Source organism: Tamandua tetradactyla, chromosome 8 (assembly GCF_023851605.1).
Source record: "Tamandua tetradactyla isolate mTamTet1 chromosome 8, mTamTet1.pri, whole genome shotgun sequence".
Lineage (NCBI taxonomy): Eukaryota > Metazoa > Chordata > Mammalia > Pilosa > Myrmecophagidae > Tamandua > Tamandua tetradactyla.
The window spans coordinates 123790378-123808153 of NC_135334.1; the positions used below are offsets into that span (position 1 = coordinate 123790378).

The 17776-nt window shown below is 36.2% G+C and overlaps 1 protein-coding gene across 3 annotated transcripts in view; it reads left to right on the plus strand.

Moving 5' to 3' along the window:
* CSTPP1 (centriolar satellite-associated tubulin polyglutamylase complex regulator 1) overlaps positions 1 to 17776 on the plus strand; it is a 296345-nt gene that overhangs the window by 145644 nt on the left and 132925 nt on the right. The window contains exon 3 of one of the 3 annotated variants that reach the window (XM_077114598.1): positions 17285 to 17368. The exons of the other annotated variants lie outside the window; for them this stretch is intronic. Within the exon in view, the coding sequence (XP_076970713.1) occupies positions 17285 to 17368 (84 nt within the window). The remainder of the gene's footprint in view (positions 1 to 17284; positions 17369 to 17776) is intronic. 3 annotated transcript variants of the gene reach the window in all.

Below are 17776 nucleotides of genomic sequence, written 5' to 3' on the forward strand. Positions count from 1 at the left end.
TGTTGGAGGTTCTAGCCAGAGCAATTAGACAAGAAAAAGAAATACAAGGCATCAAAATTGGAAAGGAAGAAGTAAAACTATCACTGTTTGCAGACGATATGATACTATACGTCGAAAACCCGGAAAAATCCACAACAAAACTACTAGAACTAATAAATGAGTACAGCAAAGTAGCAGGTTACAAGATCAACATTCAAAAATCTGTAGCATTTCTATACACTAGTAATGAACAAGCTGAGGGGGAAATCAAGAAACGAATCCCATTTACAATTGTAACTAAAAGAATAAAATACCTAGGAATAAATTTAACTAAAGAGACAAAAAACCTATATAAAGAAAACTACAAAAAACTGTTAAAAGAAATCACAGAAGACCTAAATAGATGGAAGGGCATACCGTGTTCATGGATTGGAAGACTAAATATAGTTAAGGTGTCAATCCTACCTAAATTGATCTACAAATTCAATGCAATACCAATCAAAATCCCAACAACTTATTTTTCAGAAATAGAAAAACCAATAAGCAAATTTATCTGGAAGGGCAGGGTGCCCCGAATTGCTAAAAACATCTTAAGGAAAAAAAACGAAGCTGGAGGTCTCGCGTTGCCGGACTTTAAGGCATATTATGAAGCCACAGTGGTCAAATCAGCATGGTATTGGCATAAAGATAGATATATCGACCAATGGAATCGAATAGAGTGCTCAGATATAGACCCTCTCATCTATGGACATTTGATCTTTGATAAGGCAGTCAAGCCAACTCACCTGGGACAGAACAGTCTCTTCAATAAATGGTGTCTAGAGAACTGGATATCCATATGCAAAAGAATGAAAGAAGACCCATATCTCACACCCTAGACAAAAGTTAACAACTCAAAATGGATCAAAGATCTAAACATTAGGTCTAAGACCATAAAACAGTTAGAGGAAAATGTAGGGAGATATCTTATGAAACTTACAATTGGAGGCAGTTTTATGGACCTTAAACCTAAAGCAAGAGCACTAAAGAAGGAAATAAATAAATGGGAGCTCCTCAAAATTAAACACTTTTGTGCATCAAGGAACTTCATCAAGAAAGTAGAAAGACAGCCTACACAATGGGAGACAATATTTGGAAATGACATATGAGATAAAGGTCTAGTATCCAGAATTTATAAAGAGATTGTTCAACTCAACAACAAAAAGACAGCCAACCCAATTACAAAATGGGAAAAAGACTTGAACAGACACCTACCAGAAGAGGAAATACAAATGGCCAAAAGGCACATGAAGAGATGCTCAATGTCCCTGGCCATTAGAGAAATGCAAATCAAAACCACAATGAGATATCATCTCACACCCACCAGAATGGCCATTATCAACAAAACAGAAAATGACAAGTGCTGGAGAGGATGCGGAGAAAGAGGCACACTTATCCACTGTTGGTGGGAATGTCAAAGGGTGCAACCACTATGAAAGGCAGTTTGGCGGTTCCTCAAAAAACTGAATACAGAATTGCCATACGACCCAGCAATATCATTGCTAGGTATCTACTCAAAGGACTTAAGGGCGAAGACACAAACGGACATTTGCACACCAATGTTTATAGCAGCGTTATTTACTATTGCAAAGAGATGGAAACAGCCAAAATGTCCATCAACAGAAGAGTGGCTAAACAAACTGTGGTATATACATATGATGGAATATTATGCAGCTTTAAGACAGGATAAACTTATGAAGCATGTAATAACATGGATGGACCTAGAGAACATTATGCTGAGTGAGTCTAGCCAAAAACTAAAGGACAAATACTGTATGGTCCCACTGATGTGAACCGACATTCGAGAATAAACTTGGAATATGTCATTGGTAACAGAGTCCAGCAGGAGTTAGAAACAGGGTAAGATAATGGGTAATTGGAGCTGAAGGGATACAGACTGTGCAACAGGACTAGATACAAAAACTCAAAAATGGACAGCACAATAATACCTAATTGTAAAGTAATCATGTTAAAACACTGAATGAAGCTGCATCTGAGCTATAGGTTTTTTTTTGTTTGTTTGTTTGTTTTTACTGTTATTATTACTTTTATTTTTTTTGTCTATATTAACATTCTTTATCTTTTTCTGTTGTGTTGCTAGTTCTTCTAAACCGATGCAAATGTACTAAGAAACGATGATCATGCATCTATGTGATGATGTTAAGAATTACTGATTGCATATGTAGAATGGTATGATTTCTAAATGTTGGGTTAATTTCTTTTTTTCCGTTAATTATAAAAAAAAAAAAGAAAGAAAGAAAGAACGTGAGACGTAAAATGGAACGGAAGATGGCCTGTGATGGGGCTGCTAACCCCTGGGGAGCACCCTGTGGGGCCCTGCTCTGAAAGGCCCAGGATGCTCCCTCGGAGTAGCCGTGGCAGCGCTGGGGCACAGCCGCGGTGAGTGGGGGGACGTCCCTGGAGCTTCGGTATCAGAAAACGTGCTTAGGGCCTTCGGGAAGTGCTCAGGACCTTTCAGGAATGAGACAAACTGCAGATTTATGGTAACTATCATTTTTAAAAATGATTTTACTGAAAAAATTTAACATGATATCAGAGTATTCAGAAGACAGGAAGAAATTGATTACAACCAACAATCCAAATACAATTAATAAATACAATTAATTGTCTAATTTTTATTGCTTTTCGTAGGCAGATCTACTTTAATATAGTTAAAATTAAAATGTACACACAATTTTGTTTCCTTTTTGTATCTAGTACATGAAAATATTTCCTAAACTGCCACATTGTCTTTTTTATTGCTATGTGTTTTCCTTTTCCCTGATTGTATTATAGTAAAATACGTTCATTACTTTAAAAATTAGAAAATAACAATAAGAATAAAGAAATAATCCATAAACAATTCACCATCAGTAAATAATCATTAACAGTTTAACATGTACTTCCTGTCTTTTTTTCTGCTTCATTGATATTCTCACAAAAAAATTTGCATTTATAAGACTTCTAGTAAATACATATCATACTATTAGTATAATAGTTTTTTCTTTATGACTTTTGCCTGTTTCAATTAAGTATTTTGCCAGGAATACTTTTAAATTTTTTGAAACAACGAATTAGGGAGTATCTCAAATCTAGAATTTCTTTGTAAACTATTATAAGAGTAAGGATATACTTTTTTTTAATTATTCACTCAAACATCACTGAATCATCAACAGAACAGCCAGACATGTGCAACAGTATTTAAATTCATTATCTTTGATTTTTTTTTGCCATCTTTCAATCATATAAAGACCATAGCTGTTTACCATACTTTTAATTTTTTATCATTTTGTAGATATTTTTGCCAAGGTAAATGGAAAGAGCACATTTTATTTAACAGTATGTTAACTTAATTTATAACTTGAAGCTATTTTCTTAAGATTGGTGGCTTTCATTTTGACCTGGGTCTTGTAAATATTAGGGGCAGGACTGATGATAAGTATCGTGATGAGCAGTTTTCTGAGGAACACATATTTGGGAAAAGTTCATGTGTAGACATTGGAGATCATAAGTAATGTTTCAGATTCACTTTTTTTTCATTTGTTGTACTATGGGATTTTTATTTAATTGGTTTGAAAATTCCATAAAAAAAGATGTGGGAACCTGGTTTTCATCAACACTTCCATTAACAAGGTAGGAAAACGAAACTAAATTTTTAAAGGTTTTATCTAGTGAAATGTTTAAGATTGATAGCAGAAATCCTAATGATCTGATCTCTTCATTGTAATCATTACAGAGAACAGAATTATTATTTTTGTTTCTACCAGAAGGTGTCCATGAGATTTTTTAAATTATTTATTTTTTATTGATATACATTATATATTCACATACCATGTACTCATCCAAAGTGTACAATCAGTTGTTCACAATATCACCATGTAGCGTGCATCTATCATCACAATCGACTTTTTTTTTGTGTGAAAAATAACATATACAAAAAAGCAATAAATTTCAAAGCACATCACAATTAGTTGTAGAACAGAGTTCAGAGTTTGTTACAATTCTACAATTTTAGGTTTTTACTTCTAGCTGCTCTAAGATACTGGAGACTAAAAGAGATATCAATTTAATGATTCTGCAGTCATACTCATTTGTTAAACCCTACCTTCTCTGTATAACTCCACCATCACCTTTGATCTTTCTATCCCACTCTTTAGGGGTATTTGGGCTATGCCCATTCTAACTTTTTCTTGTTGGAGGGGCCTGTCAGTAATAAGGGATGGGGGATGGAACTAGCTGATGTTCTGGAGAGGCTGCGCCCTCCGCATTTCAGGACTTATCTGGTCCAGGGGTCCATCTGGAAGTTGTAGGTTTCTGGAAAGTTGCCCCAGTGCCTGGAACCTTTGTAGAATCTTATATAACACCCTAGGTGTTCTTTAGGAGTGGTAGGGATAGTTTTAGTTGGAATTTGGCAAGTTGTGATAGGTGGCAATATCTAACTGAAGCTGTCATAAGAGTGACCTTCAGAGTAACCTCTCAGCTCTATTTGAACTCTCTCAGCCACTGATACTTTATTAATGACACTTCATTTCCCCCTTTTGGTCATGATAGCATTGTTGATCCCATGGTGCCAGAGCCAAGCTTATCCCTGGGAGTCATCTCACACCAGGGTTGATTATCTGCTTCACGTTGTCTTTTTATCATTTAAATTTCTACCGTGCTATAGTGTGTAGATAGTAACCTTTTCCCTGAGCCCACGTGATTTCCCATTGTGAAGCATATGCACTTGCCTGTTTATTCTGCCTGGAGTAGCCAAACTTTTAAGAGGGATGATCCTTCACACTTAAACTCCAAGGGGTCATCACATGATAATGAATCATCCTCCTTCTCCACTGACACTTGGAGGTGTGTAAAGAGCTGAGGTCGGTAGAAATGTTATTGGGAGTTTTCCATCACTTGCCAAGCCCTCAACAATAGTTATGAAGAATAGGTTTGAGATAGAAATATTTTCAGCTCTGGCAGGGAGCCTAACTGAATTATAAACAAAAATCCTTGGAGATAGATTACTTTTAGAGAAAGAGGACCAGAGAACTGGGTCTTTTGCTTAGCCTTCTTTGAGAGAATTTGCTTGATCATTACCCCTTCTGGTCCCTTAGCATCATCTCTTAGTTGACAAATGTTTTATTGCTCTGGTATTTTAAGAAGCATCTCTCTAGGGTTTGGTGACAGAAGGACACTCGGTGAAGTGATCAAAGAAAGAAAACGCAGCAATGCTTATACACAACTCTTGGGACCTGTCAGGCTATCTCATGATAACCTCTTCATCACACAGTTAAATATATCATGATCCAAAAACTAGCTTTGCTACTGAGGTTACTCAGGCAAAAATAAAATCTTGGTATGAAATGCTGATGTTTAAGACATTAGATTGAACCGGTAGGCTTCTGATTTAGGTTGTGTTGTTTGCTGTTGCAGTAATTTAGAGTCCTGTCTACCACAGTGGTGCTCAGTTCTCAAAAACTGGTTCACCTCTCCCTCGCTGTGACTGAAGGGTGACTAGGCCCTGTTGGATTTCTTTCTAAATTTATAATTACTAAAAAGTGGTGGACCTTGGATTTTCTGCTTCTAATTTAGCCAAGAGTGGAAATGGGAAGATGAAGAGGACTGTGAGAACAGTCTGTCGTGCGGAAGGTCTCTATTTTCCATACCGTTTACTACACTTATTTCTTTCTGGCCATCAGAGAACCTACAACTGATGAACCTGAAAATTCACCTGATACATGTCTGTATTCAGATGCCCATTTTAAATGCACAGTTGGTGAAAACTACCCTTTGTCACATTTCTCCTTGGATACAGGACATTACTGGCCACTTTTTCCTCTAATAGGTATATGTTTAAACAGTAGAACAATAATGACAGCCCAGCAGAGAATTAGAAGACATCCTTATTAAATTCTGCAGTAAATGTTTGTGCAGAGACTTCTATGTAGTACTACGTGCAAGAAGGAGCTGGCAGAGGCAACTTCTGTCAAGTAGACTGTCTAAACTGTTCGGGTCCTGCAACATAGGCCAAGCTGACATGCCCCACCGATTTCTCTCCTTAAGTTAGCATTGCCAAATTCTGGAGCAAATAGGCAGTGGAAAGAAAACATTTAAGGACTTTAGGCTTCATCTGACTTTCACAGGGAAGGAAGGAACAAATCCAGAAATCGTTAGTTCAGAGGAACAAACCATGCCACGGGAATGTATCTTGAGAGTTGGGTGAGTTTTTGCAGAACACAACTCCAGGCTGCTAACTTTGCCAATCTGTAGTGGAAAATATGTCACAAAGTCTTTCTTTTCCTTCTCCCACATACAGAACATCCTTTTCCCCTTCCACTTATAGATGCAACAAAGGTTATTTTAAATCATAATTCTTCCCAAGATGTTTAGGGTCTCTGATCTTATATATTTTTCTGAGGTTGGTCGGTATGCCGTCTTTGTAACATCTTGGTAGGACTGGTTTGTGTTAAATAAATGGGTGTGACATGGTCTCATATTTTGCTTCTTTGGCAGATCTGTTTAGGGTTCCTAGCAAATAAAACTCACCTCAAAACAGCAGAAGACAATCCCAATAATGAGGGAAGGCAGTTCACACTAATGAACTGGCCTGGTTTTTTAAAGGTAAAAGGATTAGACAGGAGAGTGACTTGCAAAGACCCTGAACTGCTACGCTCCGGTCCACTGTGTAGGTCAAGGCTCGTAGCCTTTCTCAGGCTGACCAAGAGAAGGAGCACCCACAGGAGATGGGAAGCTCCAATCAGTGACAGTTTTGAACTTTTGCCTCTTTACACATTGAAAGTGAGTTGGGATATTTTAATTTGGTCCTATTTAATCTTATCTTTATTATTTCAAATATGAAATGTGAATGCCTATTTCTATAGATGTACTTTGATTATATTTATATTGAATTCTTTTCTTGATAGTCCTTAAGCTACTTGTCAGTTCCTGACAATTATTTTGTCAGTACCAAAATAATTTAAATCAATTCAGCATTTTGCTATCATCCAAAATTAGTTGTTTATATGGAATTAACATCATAACAAAATTCTTAAAATTTGCATATTAAATTACTCAGGAGAAAGGAGATGCCACTTAATAGAATTCTGTGTGATTTTTTTCTGTTTAAATAGCCTTCGTTACTAGATGAGAAAATGAAATTGTATCAAGAATTCATACTAACTTAAGATGTTTACAAATATCTGATTATAAATTCATTAATTTTTAACACAGGTTTTCCTACATTGTCTTGACATATTACTTGAGAAAATTGCCCAAAAGTTATTTGAATATTAAGCTTATAACGTAGGAAAATTGTGAAATTTAATGGTCTTATTTTCTTGTCAAAATCCATGTAAAAGATGTTTTTACTCAGACCATTTTATTTGAATGGATTAATTTATATCTTTTAAGATATAAAGTGTATATTCTCAAAGAAATTTTAATTTTGATATCTCTATTTCTCTGTGGCCAGAGGACCCATAAAGAGATCTCCTGAACTTCTTAGTTATGACAGATTAAAAAGAAATCATCAGATTCCTGTGAATTGGGAAAAAGAATATATTATGCTACCTTTTGTTTAGAAAAGAAGGATAAATAAAAATATATACATGTATCGGCTCATTTGAGAAAAAGTACACATAGAAGAATAAAGCAGAGATCAGTTGGATTCCTAATCTAAGGAATAGCTGATGGGAATGGGATGAAAAGATAAAGTAGGGTTGAGGGGTGACACTTGTATGAAAATACTTTTTGGTACAGATCTGACTTTTTGAACTATGTTAATGCTACACCTACTCAACTAATGAAAAATATAAAATCAGCAAGAATGAGGGATGGGTGGGCAGGCTAAATGCAAAGAGAAGCAAATGAATGTTGAATGCAAATAGAAACAAATGAACCAATAGTATTTTAAATTAATAATAACCGTAATGAAGGTAGATGGGGAGAACTAACCTAAGTAACTTTTGAACACAGTATTTGGACCACGTGCCCTCACAGTAAAAGCAAAAGCAGTCTAATACTTATTGAACTCTAATTAATAGGCTTCTTTCTCACAGAGGCATGGCTTAGTAATTTCTGTACCTTTTAGGATTACTGAAATAAGTCAATATATTATGGCTAATGGGACTAGGTTTCTCACTGTGAGAAAAGGAAGTTTCAGATATGAAGAGGGGAAAGGATAGAATGTACCCTGCAGTGTGGACCTTCCTGGCAACGTGGGACAAAGATCCTGGAATGAGCTGAGACTCAGCGTCAAAGGACTGAGAAAAACCCTAGAATGAGCTGAGAATTAACATCAAGAGACTGAGAGAACCTTCTCGACCAAAACGGGGAAGAGTAAAATGAGACAAAGTGTCAATGGCTGAGAGATTCCAAACAGAGTTGAGAGGTTATCCTGGAGGTTATTCTTACGCATTAAGTAGATATCACCTTGTTGTTCAAGATGTAGTGGAGAGGCTGGAGGGAACTGCCTGAAAATGTAGAGCTGTGTTCCAGTTGAACAATGACATAGCTTTCACAATGAGACTCTGTGAATGTGAAAACCTTATGTCTGATGCTCCTTTTAGCTACTATATCAACAGAAGAGTAGAACATATGGAATAAAAATAAATAATAGGGGGAACAAATGTTAAAATAAAGTCAGTTTGAAATAGTGGTAAATGAAAGCGAGGGGTAAGGGGTATGGTACGTATAGTTTTCTCTATTATCATTTTATTTCTTTTTCTGTTGTCTTTTTATTTCTTTTTCTAAATCGATGCAAATGTACTAAGAAATGATGAATATGCAACTATGTGATGATATTAAGAATTACTGATTATATATGTAGAATGGAATGATTTCTAAATGTTTTGTTTGTTAATTTTTTTAATTAGTTAAAAAAAAAAAAAAAAAAGAATGTACCCTGCAGTGTTGAAGTGTAATTGGAGGTATCAGTGTGTATTTGTGGGTTTTCATGTAGGAAGGTAGACATGCAGAAATGAATATAGATGTGTATTTGTTTGTATATGTGGGTCTGTGTATATATATAAATACATGTGCATGAATGTGGATGTATGTATGTGTGTGCATGTGCACCTATTTAGTGTGTACGTATTTATCAGCCTTCTTCCATTTCTTGTCTTCTGAGAGAGACTAGAAGTAGTGACACACCGGGAGCAATAAGCATATTCAGCACCTATGTAGGTCTTGGTTTCTAAATGCCATTCTCCATTAAAAGCAACCAGGGCGAAAATGACAAGTGCTGGAGAGGATGCGGAGAAAGAGGCACACTTATCCACTGTTGGTGGGAATGTCAAATGGTGCAACCACTGTGGAAGGCAGTTTGGCGGTTCCTCAAAAAGCTGAATATAGAATTGTCATACGACCCAGCAATACCATTGCTGGGTATCTACTCAGAGGACTTAAGGGCAAAGACACAAACGGACATTTGCACACCAATGTTTATAGCAGCGTTATTTACAATTGCAAAGAGATGGAAACAGCCAAAATGTCCATCAACAGAAGAATGGCTAAACAAACTGTGGTATATACATACGATGGAATATTATGCAGCTTTAAGACAGGATAAACTTATGAAGCATGTAATAACATGGATGGACCTAGAGAACATTATGCTGAGTGAGTCTAGCCAAAAACTAAAGGACAAATACTGTATGGTCCCACTGATGTGAACGGACGTTCGAGAATAAACTTGGAATATGTCATTGGTAACAGAGTCCAGCAGGAGTTAGAAACAGGGTAAGATAATGGCCAATTGGAGTTGAAGGGATACAGACGGTGTAACAGGACTAGATACAAAAACTCAAAAATGGACAGCACAATAATACCTAATTGTAAAGTAATCATGTTAAAACACTGAATGAAGCTGCATCTGAGCTATAGGTTTTTTTTTTTTTTGGTTTGTTTGTTTGTTTGTTTTTTTACTATTATTATTACTTTTATTTCTTTTCTCTATATTAACATTCTATATCTTTTTCTGTTGTGTTGCTAGTTCTTCTAAACCAATGCAAATGTACTAAGAAACGATGATCATGCATCTATGTGATGATGTTGAGAATTGCTGATTGCATGTGTAGAGTGGTGTGATTTCTAAATGTTGGGTTAATTTCTTTTTTTCCGTTAATTAATAAAAAGAAAAAAAATGTTATCTTCCAGAGCAGGCTTGAGGCTCCCTGAATCTTACTTTTCTATTGCACTCCCATGGGCCCTGGCCTGTAGTGGGAATAGGGAAGCTTCCAAAATGAAAGCCATGGCTATCAAAACTTTCTAACATAGCCGTATCATTTGACCCAATAATTCTATTAAGAATTTATCCCAAGGAATTCCTGAAATAAAGAAAAAAAATCTTATACCTAAAGGTATTTGTTACAGTGTTAGAACATGGCCAAAAAATACTGGAATTAACCCAGATGCTCAAAAATAGGGGACAAGGTAAGCAAATTATGGTGTATATAAAGAGTAGGTAACTACATTGTTTCAAGGGATTTTTAAAAGCTTTAAATATTTTAATAAACATGTTTCATGTTAAAATTCATAATTTTGAATATAGCCACCATTAAAAATACATATAGAAAAAAAAGGTAGTAAGAAATATAACAAGCTTCTTTTATCCAGGGTATGGACAGATGAGTAAAAATAATAATAATAAGGACAAAAAATAAATAAGTTATAGGGGGATAAAAGTAATAGATTGAGCAGATGGAAATACTGGTGGTCAGTGGGAGGGAGGCGTAAGGAGTATGGAATATATAAGTTTTTTCTTTTTTCCTTTTATTCCTTTTTCTGGAGTGATGCAAATGTTCTAAAAATGATCATGGTGATCAATACAAAACTATGTGATGATATTGTGAGCCATTGATTGAATACCATGGTGGATTATATGTGTTTGAAGATTTCTCAATAAAAATGTTTAAAAAAAAAAAAAAAAGCAACCAGGGCTTCCTGGAGAAATGGCTGATTCCAGGGGGTTAGGGCAAGAACAAGAGGAGCCTGGAACATCTTATTTTATCAGAAAGTAAGGAAGTACATCAAAGAATCATGTAGACATGTCAAAAGGATATAGAGGTCAGCTTAAAGGATAAAGGATTATAATCTTTTGAATAAAGTAAGAATCCATGAGTTCACACTGATAAAAGTAAGTAAACACACAACTAAATAAAATTCTTCCTTATTGTAGAAAGTCAACTAATAACTGTTGGTGGAATGAGGTAATTAGGGGAAAAATCACCACCATTTGCAAAACTATCATAACTGTTATTGATTCTGGCAAGAATTATCAATAAATGCTGATATTAGAGTGAAAGTTTAAACAGTAGCATTATATTCACGCAGTCTGAAAGTATCTCTCCACAAGATACCTGTTTCTTACACAGGGTAAAATAATAACTTTACAGTGGAGAAGCCTAGTGATATCACTTTAATCGAATGATCAAAGGTAACATCACCAGCCATAAGATTAATCAACAGCAAGTGCCTCCTGATATAGACTGAGCCAACTCAGCATCACTTCTGTGGTAATCCTGCCAAAGGGCATAACCTGGATCTAATCATGAAGAAACAGCAGAGAAACCCAAACTGAAGTACAGTCTACAAATTACCTTTACTCTTCAAAACTGTCAGCCATGAAATACGAAAATACTAAAGACACATGCCAGCTGAACGTAATGCAACAGCCTGTATTCTCATGCTATAAAGGGGGCATTATTGGGGCACTTGGCAATATCTTAATGTGGTCTTTAGATTAGATAATAGTGTTAAATCAATTTTAATTTCCTGATTTTGATCATTATACTCTGGGAGAATTCCTTATGTTTTGGAAATACACGCTGAATCAGGTTAGAGACATCATGTCTGCAAATTCCTGTTAAATATTTCAGAAACATAATAATATGTATAATGGATGTGTGTGTAAGAGAGAAAGAAGGAGACAGAGTGGTGTGTGGGGAGCAAATGTAGTACATATTCACATTTGGGTGATCTAGTTAAAGGCAGAAAGACCCCAACAATTTAAAAAATGAACTAATTTATTCAATAAAGTTTGAATACAAGCTTTGGTAAAATCTGTGTAAGTTAAACATGTAGTATACTCCTATGGTCTTTTTTATATTTTTAGGAACTTTTATGTTTAGTTTTAGGAGTAAGATTGATATCTGTTGAAGAACTTTTTAGTTTAGTTAAACACAGTGAAAGCTTAACATAAATGTGCATTTTTATACTGGGATTTCTGGTCATGATGGCTTGCAGTTTTTATGATTTAGACCTCTTATTCATTACAAATACACGGTAATCCATTTCATTCCATCACACATGGTAATGATACATAAAATAGAAAAAGAGAAAATTTAAAGGACATAGCCATGTGTCACATCAACAAAAATTCATCATGGGCCAGCAACTAAACACAAACACAATACAGTAAATGCAACTAAAACCCAGGCTTCCTGAGCAAAGAAGAGGCATAGGTAATTAAGAGCTCATTTTTCACGAAATTGTGGAGTCTGAAAGTGTCACTCACAGGGCAAGAGACTGGAGCCAGCCTCTTTCACTCCCCACTCCTTTAAAGGAGTTCAAGTTATGTCTGCTGCCTGGGATATGTCTTATATAAAACTGCATACCTAGGGGTATAAGAGGGAGCAGATAACTTTGTAGCCAGGACTTAGTGGTCCAAGCTACTCAGAGGTTCACTGGCAGTCTCTGTGATATCCCAGATATCATCAGGGACGGAACATAAGTCATCCAACGTAAGATCTTGTTCTGGACTAGCATCCATCCTCAGGAGAGAGTGGAAACCTCCTACTTAGGATGAGCCTGCACATTGAAATTCCAAAATATATGAAGAAAATGAATGCTAAAAAAGACACCCAACAAACGCAACAATTGAAACATAGTTTACTGCAGAGAAAATAAAACTCATTAAACTATTTTAAATTGACTTTGAAATGAAGTTTAGGATCCTCAGGGAGATAAAGAAGCAATGATTATTATTTAAAAAGAGAACAAAAAAAGAGGCCAAATGAAACTATGTAGATTTTTTAAAGGACCAATGACAAATTCTGGAAATAAAAAAAAAAAACTTACTGAAATTTAAAATGAAACAAAAAATAGTCAATAGATAGAATAAACTCTTGACCAAACATGATAAAATAGAGAGTTAGTAATTTGGAAGACAATACTAAATTTAACACAAAGATAAGGCGATTAAAACTAGAAAAGCACAGGAAAGACATTCAGAGGCCACAAAAGAATCTCTAATAGGAGATTCAGAAGAAAAGAATAGAGGGAACAACAAAAAAAGAATAGTGAAAGAGGTATTGTCTGAGCATCTTCCACAGTTCACAAAAGACGTGTCCTCAGATTAAAGTGCTGGGCATAGATAAAAATAAAGTCACATGGTGACACACTGTAGAAACCGCAGAACATTAATGATAAAGAAAATAGCCTGTAAGAATGATTAACTCCAAAGGAATGGCAGGAGCTTGACAGCTGGCTTCTTGATAGCAATGAAACGTAGGAGATAGCATGGAGTAATATCTTTGAGGTGCTGAGAGAAGATAAGCGACAGCCCAGAATTCTCTGTCCAGTTAATCCATTACTCACTCTAGAGGGTAAAATAAAGATTTTTTCTAGGCAGGTGGAAACTGATTGTACAGGCCCTTGCCAAAAGAGTGAGTCCTTATCTACAATTCAGAAATCCAAAAAGCTTAAAAAACTTGATTTTTAAAGTTTTTGGCAAATTCATTTGGGGGCAAACTTGATCTGAACTAATTCTTTTTTTGGGGGTGGGGGGAGGACCTTTAAAGAAGGGAATTTAATAAGTTACAAGTTTACAGTTCTAAGCCTATAAAAATGTCCAGACTAAGGCATCCAGGAAAAGACATCTTAATTCAAGAAAGGTCATTAGGTCCAGAACACCTCTACCAGCTGGGAAGGCGCGTGGCTGGCATCTGCTGCAGTCTTTGACACCTTTCTGGGGGCATTTTCTTTCTTCATCTCCAAAGGTCTCCAGCTGTGGAGGTTCTAAAGCTTTTTCCAAAATGATTCTCTCTTAAAGGGCTCCAGTAAGCAACCCCACCTTGAATGGATGGAGACACATCTCCATGGAAACCACCTAATCAAAAGGCTCCACCCAGAATTTGGTGGGTCACCTCTCCAAAGAAACAACTTAATCAAAGAGATCCCCACCTGGCAATATTGACAAGGATTAAAGAACATAGCTTTTCTGGGGTACACAACAGTTTCAAATTGGCACATTCCACCCTGTGGACCTCAAGAAAAAGACAAATTCTTTCCATATAAAAATACATTCATTCTATTACAACATCACAAAAGCCTTAAGCCATGTCAGTAACAGTACAAATGCAATACAAAGTGAGAAAGTACAAAATCTCATCAAAGTTAGTTACAGGCATGGTCTATCCTAAGGCAAAATTCTCATCTGGCTCTGGACTTGTAAAACTCACAAGTTATCTGCCGCCATCATACAAAGAAGGGACAGACATAGGATACATATTTCCATTGCCATAGGGAGAAATCGAAAGGAACACAGGGGTCACAGACACATACAGTTGCTAAAACCTGCAGGGCAAACTCTGTTGGATTTCAAAGTCCAAGAGTCATTTATCCTCAGGGCGTTGGAAAGCAGCAGTCCCACCTTTTCCAGGGGCCTGTGCAGTGGCCTGTTCTTGCCAAAGAGTGTGCTGGTCTCAGTCTTGTGGGGCATGGGGGAGACCACCTTTTTCTTGGCTCCACTCTTTCCAAACATGGACGCATGGACTAACTCTTGTTTCTTTTTTTTTCTTCTTTTTTTTTGAAGCCTTTATTTATCCCACTTAATGTGAGTATTCATAATTTCACTGTAAAAATTTTAACATGCTTGATTATGGGGTGCTGCCCCAGCTCCACTTGGGGTATCATGTCATATATGGTTTGTGTAATATATTGCCTTTTGAAACTCCAAAAATTTGTCAATTCCAAGTCATAAAGTCTGAAGGATTTCAGATAAATGATTGTGGGCTTCTCCTAAAGGATGTACTTCAGCAAGAAAATAACTGAACCAAGAGGGAAAGAGCTGACTGCAAGAAACAGTTGTGAACAGTGGGGGCTTGGTACAATTAGTGGGTGGGCTTAATCTATTTTAAAAAGTAATAAGTCTTTTTTATCTTTAAAAGAGCAGAAGTCAAATCCTAGAATATTTCTTAGAAAATATCCAAAAGTCGAATTCTAGCTATTTCAGAAGATGGGGAGAGTTGTTCATAAGTTAGATAAAGTATGCTTTAGGCCTTGTCTTGTTTTGGAGGGTGATAAAGATAATGAGTAGTTTTAGATCTTTCTTAAAAAATATGTAGATAAATACGTATGTTAAATTTTTAAGAGAAATACTTAAATTCTGTCTATAGCTTCCAAACTAAGAGGGAGGGAAATTTTTTTTTAATTTTAATAATATAATAGAGGGAAAAAGACCAAAAAAAAAGAATTCACAGGAAACACAAAATAAAATAGAAATTAATTCAAATATATCAATAATTCACTTATTAAAAGGTAGACACTGTGAGCTTGGATAGAAAGGCAAAATACAGCCAAATACATAGTACACTAGACATACTTAAAACAAAATGGCCCAGAAAGGTTAAAATTAGAAGCATAGAGAAAGCTATGCCAAGACAGATACTAATCAAAACATTGCTGGTATTGTAATGTTACAACATGAACATCAGACCAAAGTCCTGGGCTTTTAAAAAGCTTCTAAAATGTAAACTTTCAGTATTTCCAGTGTGGCTAGCTAGAAATATAAATCCTGATACATTCTACCTGGGGTTGCTTGTCTATTTTTTCCTTATCTTTCTAAATCAATTGCTACAAACGTTTATGGAGCATCCACTGTGTTTTAGGTAGAATTCAGCCTAATTGTTCACTCTCATGGACCTTGCAGTCTAGTAGGAGAAGTAAGCCTACTACCAACTTCAAAACAAGGCAGCAAACTGTGAACACCAGAGAGAGATAGAACGCGTGTGCAGTGGGGACTGGGGAGGCAGGGTCAGGAGGACTTCACAGGAGATTTGGCACTGGACATCGGTCCTGAAAGACTGGGTGGAATTGTCACAGATGGGGGTAAGAAAGGACACTCCAGGCTGAAGAAAATCAGTAAAACTTTGAAATTTGAGCAGTATTACATTTTCTTCTTTTTCATTACAGCCCGCTATATAAAAGAATTTTCAGTGATTATATAGGAACATGTGTTAACATATTACGTAAGGTGAAATGTTCTCCACACTAACCAACTGTCACCTTAGTCAAACATTTCTAATTATTTTTATTTTCAATGAAATGTGAATTTTATTGGTATTGGTTATCTAAAGGCATTTGCCTTAATACAAATATAAATCTTTTAAACTTCTTCAGTATGATATACCCTTGCTCTCTGTTTTGTGAAATTCTTATTTTGTAAATTCTTATGTAAATTCTTACTTATCTATACAGTGTTATTCAGTAAGATTCTTTAGTGCAAATTATTACCTAGTTAAAAAATAGATATTTTTGGGCAGGCCACAGTGGCTCAGCAGGCAGAGTTCTCGCCTGCCATGCCAGAGACCTGGTTGCGATTCCCAGTGCCTGCCCATGCAAAAATAAAATAAATTTTTTAAAGCTACACTGAGGATATAATTTCACTATTATTAGTTCTTTTATAGTCTAGGCCGTGACTTAGACGCCAGTATTTTTTCTTTAGGGTACAAAGCACAATTTGGGACTAATCCTTTGCTGGGTAACTTCATAAATTTAAGCTGGAATGTTGTCATTTCAAACTTCATTTGCTGGTAATGTAGCCTACCCCATTACCTGTAACGGGCCATTTGCCTTATTGTTCATTTTCCTTTGCTCAGTGCTGCCACATACTGCTTGGTTAGGTTAACACTTTCATTGCTGTTTAAAAACCTCGCTTCTAACCTGATCTTTTGCCAAATGTCCTCATACTTGTACTTATCTTAGAAGTAGATCTCTATGCTGGTTTTCCATCAGGCAAAGAGGGTATGTAATATGGATTGTCATACAGTATTGTTTATATTAACAGGAAGCAACTAATTTTATCCCAAATGATAGATAGCATGCTGTATGTTAAAGACAAGTTGACACTTAACCTCTGAAGTTGGTCTGGGAGAGGGGGAATGAAATAGAAGGACCCTGAAATTTCTTCCTGTCCAGCTCAGTGATTCTAGTTTTTCCCCCTTTAAATGGTAAGCAAAGAAAAACTGGCATTTGGAATTACCATTGTTCTCTGCTCCATTTTCAGTTTAATGTCTGCTTTTCCACAAGGATTGAAACAGTTTCCACCCAGGGAATTTAGGAGTTTTCTGGAACCTGAAGTCTTCCTTTGGTAGGGATGATTCCTGGATAATTGCCTATGCTTCAGTGAAATTTCCATTGTTAGATTACTCCAAGCTCTACACCCTTTATTTGTTTGGCAGAATAGTCTAAGAGCAGTTGAGCCCCGTTCCCCCCTCCCTACCTGCACCCCCATTTCTGGGCCCAGTTTAAACAATGACTCATCTGGGTCCTGGGGTTCTGCTTCCTGTTTTCATTTAGGAGCCACTTTCTACCCTTGCGCCTTTGCTATGATTCCTTCTAATTTACCTTCTGTCATGAGACCTTCAGTATCTTTTAGTACATGGGATTTCTCTCTAGGGTTACTGTCAGAGAGGTATAAAACACCAACCCAAAACTGAAACATAAAACCCAGTTATGTTCCCATAACCCGTGTCTTTATATGGCAGCTGTTACAAGT